The sequence below is a fragment of the Bos mutus genome, chromosome 16, assembly GCF_027580195.1.
Source record: "Bos mutus isolate GX-2022 chromosome 16, NWIPB_WYAK_1.1, whole genome shotgun sequence".
Taxonomy (NCBI): Eukaryota; Metazoa; Chordata; class Mammalia; order Artiodactyla; family Bovidae; genus Bos; species Bos mutus.
In genome coordinates, this window is record NC_091632.1 from 44569468 (window position 1) to 44580762 (window position 11295).

General features: G+C 51.3%; 1 protein-coding gene across 1 annotated transcript in view; it reads left to right on the forward strand.

Annotated features, from left to right (window-relative positions):
• TNFRSF1B (TNF receptor superfamily member 1B) overlaps positions 1-11295 on the forward strand; it is a 35350-nt gene that overhangs the window by 21079 nt on the left and 2976 nt on the right. Inside the window, exons 6-9 of the mRNA XM_070385273.1 lie at positions 93-322; positions 1489-1566; positions 2166-2200; positions 8245-8452. Of these exons, the coding sequence (XP_070241374.1) occupies positions 93-322; positions 1489-1566; positions 2166-2200; positions 8245-8452 (551 nt within the window). The remainder of the gene's footprint in view (positions 1-92; positions 323-1488; positions 1567-2165; positions 2201-8244; positions 8453-11295) is intronic.

Genomic DNA, 11295 nt, shown 5'->3' on the forward strand with positions numbered 1-11295 from the left:
GTTGCTGCCCCCTTGCATGTCAGCCTGGCTCCCACGGGTGAGCCCAGCTACCCTGAGTCATTCAGTCCCAATCACGCCTTCTCCTCCCACAGCTGCAGTTCTGTGGCCATTCCTGGTACCGCATCGACAGATGCAGTCTGCACCTCTGTGCTCCCCACCTGGAAGGTGGCCCGGGGCCCAGCCACCACAAGATCCCAGCACATGGAGCCGACTCTGGGGCCCAGCACAGCTCCAAGCACCTTCTTCCTCCTCCCAAAAGTCCCAAGTCCTCCAAGTTCCCCAGTGGAACAGCCCAACGCAGGGAACATCTCTCTTCCCATTGGTAAGTCTCAAGAGGTCCCGTTTATCCTTGCTCCCTCCCTTCTGTCTTAGCGTGTGTGTGCTAAGTTGCTTCATTCGTGTCTGACTCCTTGCAACCCCAAGGGCTGTAGCCTGCCAAGCTCCTCTGTGGGATTTCCCAGGCAAGAATACTGGAATGGGTTGCCATTTCCTCCTCCAGGGGATCTTCCCGACCCAGGGATTGAACCCGCATCTCTTATGTCTCCTGCATTGGCAGCCGGGTTCTTTACCACTAGTGCCACCTGGGAAGCCCTCTTAAGAGTCTTACTGAGAGCTTGTTATGGGCTGGACCCTGTGGTCCATCCTGGGATGCAGGTAGCATTGAGACTTGCTTTCTTCCAAGATTTAGTGATGCCACTAAGAATTCCTGGATGGGGAGACATAGGGTCCCTGTTTTATCTCAAAATGGAGATGGTCTTCTGTTTGCCATTTCTGATGAAACACTAGGCTTTGACAGTGGGCTGGGCCAGGTCGCTGTGTTGTGGGCTTCCCTCCTGGACTACACCAGAGGGCTCAAACTCGTGGTCCTCAGGCTGAGTGTGGCCCACAGGTGTGTTTTCTTTGGTGCATGGATTTTGGTTTGTTTGCTTTGTAATCACATTTCAGAGTCTCTGCCCTGGGCTTGTCCCTTGCCTGCGACAGCCCCAGTCATCCTTGGTCATTGACTGACCTGGTACATTAGAGTTTCCTTTAAAAAAAATTAATTGATTGATTGATTTGGCTGGGGCTTCCCAGGTGGCGCTAGTGGTAAAGAACCCACCTGTCAATGCAAGAGACGTAAGAGATGCGGGTTCATTCCCTGGGTCGGGAAGATCCCCTGGAGAAGGGCATAGCAGTCCACTCCAGTGTTCTTGCCTGGAAAATCCCATGGAGAGAGGAGCCTGGCAGGCTATAGTCCACAGGGTCGCAGAGTCGGACACCACTGAAGCGACTTAGCACACACGCATTGGGTCGTAGTGGCAACCCTTCGGGCTTTCTAGTTGTGACACGCTGCCTTAGTTGCTCCAAGCCATGTGGGATCTTAGTTCCCCAACCAGGGATCCAGTCCACGTCCCCTGTTTTACAAACTAGGTTCTTAACCACTGGACCCCCAGGGAAGTCCCAAGTTTACTTTTTTGCAGCTGTTTTGAACTTCTCTTTTCCTTCTAGAACTGATTGTGGGTGTGACAGCATTGGGTCTGCTTCTGATAGTTGTCGTGAACTGTGTCATCATGACCCAGAAAAAAAGTAAGATTCCATCCTTCCTTCCTTTCTTCATCCGTTTATTCCCTCATTTGTTCAGGAAGTTTTTCTGGGGGCCTCCTATGAGTCCAGCACTGGGCACAATTTTATGGGTCAGACAGAGCTGGGTCTGGTAGACCCTGTTCTTAGGAGCTTAGAGCCTGCAGCAGAGGGCATTTCCACTAACTCATCTAGTAAGAGCTGAGATGCTATCAGGGCTATCCAAGAGGTGGGAGTCCAAGATTCTTGTCTAGGAATTCTGGGGGATTCAGCCCTTATGGAGCAGGTGGCATCTGAGCTGGGCAAGATTTTGATGGAGACATGAGTACAGGAGAGAAAGGGCATGCAGAGCAGTGGGGTGTGGAATGGACAAAGTGGGGCAGGCTGAAGAATGGTGGGTGTGAGGGAGGGGAGGGGAGCGATGTTAGGCCGGCTGGAGGCTTGGGTATAGGGGCTTCTGTGTACCTTGTCTGGTAGGTAATTGCTCCCCCTAGGACTGAGCCTACTCTGAAAGCTTCTGCTTGGGCCCCATGCTCCCTCTTAGTTAGAAAAGATGTGACCTAAGGAAGTTGCTCGCTGACTGGTCCCTTTTCTCCTCTCTGCAGAGAAGCCCTTCTGCCTGCAAGGAGATGCCAAGGTGGTGAGTGCCCCTCTGCCTGCCCCCTCTGCCTCCATGGTATCCTTCCTGCTGGGCCAGGTTGTCCCATAGGAAGTGGTGAATTCTCTAGGTTGGTCTGTCCAGCCTCAGGCAGGATGCAGAGCCCCAGGAGGCTGCAGAAGGACCGGCCAGGGTCTGTTGTGGGGGCTGATAAAGGTGGCATCTGGACTGGGCAAGATTTTGATGGAGACACGAGTGGGGGAAGGAAAGGACATGCAGAGCAGCGGGGAGTGGTATGGACAGAGCAGGGCAGGCTGAAGAATGGTGAGTGTCGGGGAGGGGAGTGGAGCAGTGTTGAGCCCAGATGACTGAGTGTGAACGGCCACATCAGGGAACAGAAGGGTCAGTGGGGTCAGTGGCAAGTATGTGGTCGTGGACCCATGCTGTGACCTTGGGCCTACGTGAAATTGCTCATGGCTGGTTCCTCACCATTAAGTGTGGACAGTGTCTCAGGTCTGCTTGTAGGACTGTGCCTTTCACCCAGTTGGCAACAATTCTCAGCATCTCCGAGATGTTTACAAAGCACTTCCACATGTACAGTGGTTTTCAAACTGTGTGCTAGGGTACCCCCGTGTTCCACAAAGGGTCCTGGGGCAGTGGAGGGGGGAGTCATCTTTGAGGTTGAGATCAAGGCTAGGGGACTGGACCCAGGGCCTCCCCCAACTTCAACCAAAGCAACTCATTTTTGATCATTTTTATGAAGTAGGATCTGTGCAGGATTTTTGCTAGAAACAGAGCACTGACATTGTATTTCACCAGTTTTCCATCAGGAGGGCATTTGGCTGCAAGTAACCAAAAGCTTAAGGGTGACTTCAAGGTGCTGTATTTTCTGTCGGGGTGTTGGTGATTGCTGGAATGATTCAGTTGCATCCTTCTGTGAGGCCAGCCAGGACCCCAGGCTCTGCCATCTTTAGTGTGTTGGCTTTTATTCTCTTGCCTTTGGCCTGTGTCATAAGATGGTGATCACCACTGCATATGTGACCTCCAGTCTGAGGCAGGAAAAAGCAGGGAAACAGCCAGATGCCATTTACAGGAAATCAGACACTTTCCTAGAAGCCCTGGGTGCATTTCTTCTTTTGTCTTATTGGCCAAATGGTATCACGTGACCACCTCTAGCTGCAAGGGAGGCTGGAAAAGGTGGTGTTTAGCTTTTCTAGCCTTTATGGTGGGGGAGAACTAGGGAGAGGGCTTGGAAATGGGTGTGGGGTGAGCCAGAACACGGTGTGTACTGCAACCCCATGCCAGGTAGGCAGGCAGGGTTTTTTTTTTTTTGCTTATTTGTTTGTTTTGGATGTGCAGGATCTTAGTTGTGGCCTGCAGGGTGTTTGTTGTGGCAGCACGTGGGATCTAGTTCCCTGACCAGGGATTGAACCTGGGCTCCCTGCATTGGGAGCACAGAATATTAATTACTGGACCACCAGGGAAGTCCCTAGGGCAGGTTTTTTACCCAAATTTACAGACGAGGAAACAAGACTCCAGGAGTTCCCTCCATGTCCCCTGTCCTGCTGGGGCAGGGCTTCTCAAACCTGCCTGCTAATTCTTTGTCATGAGGGGCTATCCTATGTATTATAGCTTTTTCAGTGAAATCATTGGCCTCTCCCTACTTGATGCCAGTAGCACTGCCTCTAAGGAGTGAGAACCAAAGTGTTTCCAGACATTGCAAAATGTTCCCTGGATGACAGACACCCTCCATTGGGAACCACTGTGCTAGGGGGCAGCTCAGCCCTGAGGTTTACACAGGGTTTTGGACTTGGTAGGGACCAGACTGATTTCATCTCCTGATTGTCTCAATAAGAAAAGAAGTACAGAGAGGGAAAGTGACTTGCCCAACGTCACACAGCATTATATCTCTGGACTCCTGGCTAGTGCTTTTTGACATGCCCTACAGTAAAAGTGAAAGTCGCTCAGTCATGTCTGATTCTTTGAGACCCCACAGACTATACAGTCCATGGAATTCTCCAGGCCAGAATACTGGAGTGGGTAGCCATTCACTCCCTTCTCCAGGGGATCTTCCCAATCCAGGTCTCCCACATTGCAGGCAGATTCCAGCTGAGCCACGAGGGAAGCCAGACAGAAACACTGGTTTGGAGGTACAAACCATTTCTCATTCCTCCAGTGTGCCAATGCCATGCCCTCCTTTTTCTAGCTTCAGTTCAGTGACGCTGGAAGCTGAGACCTGGTGGCCCATAGAATAAGCATGCCCTCTAAGCTCCACCCCAGCACCCAACTGCCAACTTCCCTGGACTGAGTATTTCCCAATCTTTGGTGCAATAAAGCTGCCTCAGGAGTGGCCCAGAGCCCCACCTCCCCTTTCTGTTTGCTCAGTTTTGTGTTTACAGTGTGAACGACTCCCCTGCTGTCTGTTGAGTGCTATTGCCAGTGGAGCCCAGGGCTGTGCTGGTAATTGGCCCTCTGGGTGGGGGAGGACCCGAATCCTGATTTGTGGAGTTTGCTCATTTCTGTTATAAACACTCCCGTTGTGACTGATTTCAGGAAGCTACTTAATGTAAAGTTGGGAAGAAACACGCATAGGTCTGGGCTGGTTCCAGCACCCCACTGGCTGAGCCCCAGGCCGGGCCCTGCACCTCACACACAGCCCTGTGAGGTACAGGATGTCATCACCCCACTTCACAGGTGAGGAAACTGAGATTCAGGGAGCTTCAGGTATCCGCATGAGGTTAGACCACTAGCTGAATGGCAGAGCCCAGGTTTGAAACTCATTCTGAATCTGCAGGGCTTGTATTTACCCACCCTCTTGTTTGCCCAGAGCAGACATTCAGAATTGTTCCAGACATCCCTGTCCCCAGCAGGGACTGCCCTTAGAGGTTGATCTTCAGTCCCTTCAGTCCCTGGGTTCCCACCCCTGCCCTGACCCCTGTGTTCAGCCTGCACTCTACTGCATTTCTCAGCCTCCTGGCAGTGGTCCTGTTAACAGCTGCCTAGTAACGCTCCAGACCAGTGGGGTTGAGGGCACGGTGACTCAGCACTGCCCTGGACCTCCTGGTAACGCCAATGCGTGGTGAGACCGTAGCTTCCCTTTGTTCAGAAAAGACCAACGTAACCACATGTATGAGCTCAGTCACCCCACAGACACGCTCATCCACAGGCTCTCATTTCATAAAGAGGGTGATGTTTATGAGGTGCTAAGCGTGGGCCAGGCACAGTACTGAGCGTTGCTTAGCCTCACAGCTGTGCTGCGACCCAAGCAGTGCGGTTATTGCCCCGATTTTACAGCCCAGGAATCTCGGGCTCAGAGAAGTTAAGTAACTTTCCCAAGGTGACACAGCAAATGAGTGGCCTGAGACACAGACCCAGGAGTGCCTCTTTTCACCACCTCCAGCACACACACTAGTTGCACCATTCACACTCATGCATACGTGCTCCCCACACATAGACACACACATGTGAACATGCTTCAGACATTTTCCCTAACCTATACTTACGGGCATGGGAGCTTCAGGGACATACTCTCACACATACAGACAGACACAGGCCAGCCAGCAGCTCTGCCAGGGTCTCTGCTCCTGCCCATGGTAGGGCCAGGCTGGGACATGACGGGGAGGCTAACTGGGATCCTGTTTGTTGAATGACTCACCTCAGTACCCACCCCCCATACCTCCCTGGGGTGCCAACCCAGGACTCAGAATGTATCCGCACCACTCAGAGCCTGCCTGAACTTTGCATCTCGTGGCTTTGAGGGGAGGGAGGCAGGCTGTGACCTTTGGGGGTTTCTGTTCTGCCTGGCCCTTACCACCAACAGAAGGGCGGGACGCAGGCTGAAAAGCCCCTTCTTTGGGGGATGTGAGGGATGACCTTTGGATGTTTCTTCTCCCGTTCCTGCTCCCCCGCCTGTCCATGCTCAGAGCAGGGTCAGGGGTGGGGACCAATACCAAGGTCAGACCATCTGAGCAAAGAAAGGTTCAGGATGAACTTTAAATGCCCTCCCTTCCTCCACAGTCAAGGGCGGTGAGCCAGGGAGGCAGGACTCAGTCGGAAGCAGCAGCTGTGGTACACCAAGCGGGGCTGTCCGTGCCCCTGCCCTGGACCTGCTGTGGGATACTAAGAAAGGACTCACCCATTCTGGGCCTCTGTGGCCTCACGGGGAGTGCTTTCAAAGGATCCTCCCTGCCTGAGAGTCTGTGAGCTGGCCTTCGGATATGCAGGGCTCAGGGGGCACTGGGGGCCTGGGGCCTGCAGAGATTGGCACCTGAGTCCTTCCTGTGTTCTCCACCTCTGACCCCACCTCCCCGACCCTGCCAGGCTGCAGGGTCTAGCACTCATTCGCCTCAGTTCTCAATCTACCCTGGACCCTCTCATGCTGGACAGGGGGTGAGAATGTGGCCCCTCGGTCTTTTTCTTTCTAGAATCCAGTGATCGCCCAGAATCCTAAGGCAAGGGCTTGTGCACCTGATCAGTTGTAGACAGGTATGGCCAACCACCTCGGAGTGACATTTCTAACACAGGTGTCTGAAAATGGGGCACCTTCTCTTGAGCTTCCAGGGACAGAACCCCAAACACCCAAGAACGATGTAGGTTTTAGCCCAGATGCGCCGTGTCCTAACTGTGTGACCTTGGGCAAGTAACTCAACCTCTCCGGGCCTCGGCTTCTATATCTGCAAAGCGAGGATAACTTTGGGCTGTATAGATAATGTCTGGAAGGGCTTCAGCACAGTGCTTGGCATTGGATGGATTCAAGTGTCAGCTAATGGTTTATTACGGTTGTCGTTGTGACTTGTTGTGTTTTAAGAGAAAAAGATGGAGAATCACACAACAGCTTGGGCAATGGAATCTGCAAAGTGTTGCTGAGACAGCAAGACTGAGAGCCCTAAATGAGAGGACTGTCTACACTGGATTGAGGGCCAGCAGACTTTTTCTGTAAAGGTTCAGACAGTCAATATTGTAGGCTTTTTGGATCCTCTGGCCTCTGTTATCGCTTCTCAGTTCTGACATTGCAGTGGGAAAGTAGCCACAGACATGACATTAACAAATGGGGGTGGCTGTGTGCCAAGAAAACTATATTTATGGACACCAGTGTTTGAACTTCATGTAACTTCGTATCATGAAATATTGTTCCTTAAATATTTTTTCAACCATTTAAAAATGTGAAAACCATTCTTAGCTCAGAGCCTGTACAGAAACAGCAGCAGACCAGACTTGGCCCATGGCAGTAGTTCGCTAAGCTCTTTTATTTTACGACTATGCTGGTCTTTGTTGCTATGCACGGGCTTTCTCTAGTTGTGGAGAGTAGGGGCTGCTCTCTAGCTGTGGTGTTCTGGCTTCTTGTTTTGGTAACTTCTCTTATTGTGGAGCATGGGCTCTAGGCACGTGGGCTTCAGTAGCTGTGGCTTGTTGCTCTGTGGCATGTGGAATATTCCTGGACCAGGGATCGAACCTGTGTTCCCTGCATTGGCAGGTGGATTCTCAACCACTGGACCACCAGGGAAGTTCAGAGCCCTGATTTAACAAACCCTTGATGGGTGCTTCATATGGAACAGGCTCTGTTAGTGCTTTACGAAACTTCAGTTATTTAATCTTCCCAATAACCCTGGGAGGTAGCTTTATTATTCTTTCATTTCTAGAGGAAAAAAAAAAAAAAACAGAGGAACAGAGAGGTTAAGTAACTTGTTCAAGTTTGCAGAGCTAGTCAGTGGTGGAATCATGGTTTGCACACTTATGGTCTGGTTCCAGGGTCCATGCCCTTGGCTGCTGGGCTGAGCCACATCACCCCATGACCTTAGGAGAGTCATTTTCCTTACCTAGGCCTCTGCTTCTTTATGCAAAGTGAGGATGAAAACCCTGCCTCACCTCTCAGACTGTTCAGTAACAGGGCCATGTGGCCCCTGCCCTCCTAGGGCTCACACTCCAGACGTTAATCACAGAAGCCACAGAGAATCGCACGTCCTAAAAGTGCTGTGCATGAGAGAAGGTGCAGGAATGCCGGGTACACTGTGAAGCGCTGATGGTGCTGAGAGGTGAGGGGGCGAGGAGCCAGCTGATGGCTTCCCCACCCCCTCCTCCCCATGCAGCCACACCTGCCCGCCAACAAGGCCCAAGGTGCCCCAGGCCCTGAGCAACAGCACCTGCTGACCACGGCGCCAAGCTCCAGCAGCAGTTCCCTGGAGAGCTCGACCAGCAGCACGGACAAGAGGGCGCCCACCAGGTCCCAGCTGCAGTCGCCAGGCCTGGAGAAGGCCAGCACGTCGGGGGAGGCTCAGACCAGCTGCAGTAGCTCAGGTAAGAGGCAGGAGCTCCCTCGCCCCTGCCCCCGGCTTCATCCCCTGCGGGCACACCCCTACCTACCCCCCTCATCTGCCACCACCCCCCCACCCCCACCACCTGCCCCCCCTTCCCTCGCCGCAGCCACCTGCCACCCAGCCACCTGCCACCCGCCTCCCCTCCCGCCCCCCCCCGCCATGTTTCTTCCTGGTTTCTATCTGAGCCAATGAGCCCTGGGCTGCCCTGCAGGACACTGGATGCCCTCCCCTCCAGCCTCCCTTCCACCACCCTCTCAGGTGCAACTGAACCACAGGCTTCTTTCTGTTTTTGGAGCCCACCAAGTACCTCCAACCCTTGCCCTGTGTGTTCTTCCACACACAGAAGAAGCACCCTTCCTTCTAAACCATTTCAGATTATCCTTTGAGTCCCTGATATCCAGGCAGGGAGTCTTCTTGTAGAATATGTATAATATGTAAAATGTCATATAACAATATTATATTTCAATGCTATGTTCTGTAAATATTGCATATCATATATTAAGAAAATATTGATCTATATTAATGTTATATAAAATATATATAGCATATAATATAATATTATGGCTTCCCAAGTGGCTCAGTGGTAAAGAACCCTCCTGCAAAGCAGGAGACACAGGTTCAATCCCTTGGTTGGGAAGATCCTCCTGGAGAAGGAAATGGCAACTCACTCCAAGTATTCTTGCCTGGGAAGTCCCATGGACGGAGGAGCCTGGTGGGCTACAGTGCATGGGGTCCCAAAGAGTTGGACATGACTTAGTGACTAAACAATAACAACAACAATAATATGATATTATATATAGATATTGTATTTATATGAGGGTTATATCACTATATTAATATTTTAGATTAATGCTATATAATGTATAGCATATAGCATAAATTACTATATTAATATTATAATGTCTCAATTATATAATATCTGTTGTATATTTGTTATATGATATTTTATTTGGATATTACTATATGTGGTATATATATTTATTAATACATAATAATAATATTGCATTTTAATATATCATTATATTATGCATGCTAAGCCACTTCAGTCATGTCCGACTCTTTGCCACCCCATCAACTGTAGCCTGCCAGGCTCCTCTGTCCATGGAGTTTCCCAGGCAAGATTACTGGAGTGGGTTACCATTTCCTTCTCCAGGGGATCTTCCTGATCCAGAGATCAAACCTGAGTCTCCTGCTTGGCAGGTGGATTCTTTACCACTTAGCCACCTGGGAAGCCCCTATTATATATTATAGTTATATTATTACTACATAGTACACTGTGTTTCCTCATCCTATCAGATGAGGAAACTGAGGCCCAGAGATTAAGCAGCTTATTCAAGGGCACACCTGATAAAAAGAAGAGCCAGAAGTCACCCCTGGGCTCTTGGGGGACAGGGTTGGGCTGAATGAGTAGATGATACCCCTGGTCTCCACCCACTATGCCTGTTGTCTGGTCCCTTTGGGACTGAGGCATCAGGACCTTGGAGCCTGTGTGGGGTCTGGAGAAGCCTGTGCCCTGCTTACAGTCTGCATTTTGCCCTGGGCCTGGTCTGTGACTACTGTCATCCCTAGTGGGCATTGGCAGTGCCCACATTGGACGAGGCCCCTGGGTGGAGTCCTGCAGAAAGCCTGGGGCTTCCTTGGGCATGTTTTGTACTGAGAGGCTAAGCCCATTGGCCTGCATCTCCCCTCTCACCTGGCAGGGCTGGCTGGCAGGTCAAGGAATGACCGTGAACTTGGGTCATTCCTAGATGCCTTCCCAGCAGTTCTGGTGCTGAGACTCTGGGCAGTTTCCTTAACCCACCGAGCCTCAGTTTCCTGGTCTAGAGGTGAGCATGGCATCTCCTGGGCAGGACTGCGACAGCCTTCCCTCCCTGCCGCCTGACTTGGGGACTGGCTGGAAGCTTCTAGTTTCCCATCATAGCCCACCCTCATCTGTGTGAGGTCTCGTCAGTGCCCCCACCACAGCCTGAGAACTCCCCAGTGAAGGACCGGGTCAGTGCCTGCAACGTAGCCAGTGGCCCGAAACGTTTGTCAAGTGAATGAATGAGATCCAAACATAAACTCGTGGTCTTTGCCCACCTCTTAGATTCACCTTCCTGCTTTCTCAGCGACACCCCTTCCACACCCAACACGGTGTGGCTTCCTCTTTGGACACCTGTGTCTCTGTCTGCCCACCCCATCTACCCTCTGTCTCTCTTCCGTTCCCCTCCTGAGTCTCTGGCCTCTGCACCCCGCTTCTCTCCCTCTCACCCAGCACCTCTCCCCACTGTGGGAACGGGTAAACCTCAGGTCTCTGCCCCTTCCTGCTTCCCCGTCTGCCCCCGCAGTGTCTCATTCACAGTATGCAAAGGCCATAGTGACGCTGGGTGACATTTGGGTGCCATGAAGGCACGGTGTGGAAATTTCCTTCCATCCTGTGATTTCAGCTCCCCATCCCCACCCTTGCTTCTTTGGGGCTGCATTTTTTTGTTTTCTGTTTTGCTTCGTTAATGCTTTTTATTTGATATATTTTTTTTTGTCTCTTTTTGTTGTAACGAATTAAAAAAATTTTTTTTTAATTTAAACTTTTTATTTTCTATTGGGGGTGTATCAGTAGGGATACTTTTCATTTCTATTGGGGTATCACAATGTCGTGATAGTTTCAGGTGAGCAGTGAAGGGACTCAGCCAGACATATACGTGTGTCCACTCTCCCCCAAAGTCCCCTCCCATCCAGGCCGCCGCAAGTTCAGAATCTCTGATTCTTTGTGGGGAGTCTGTTTTGTTCTTCAAACACCTTCACTTGCCTTATGTGGTTGGCGCCTTCCATCTATGGGGTAAATCG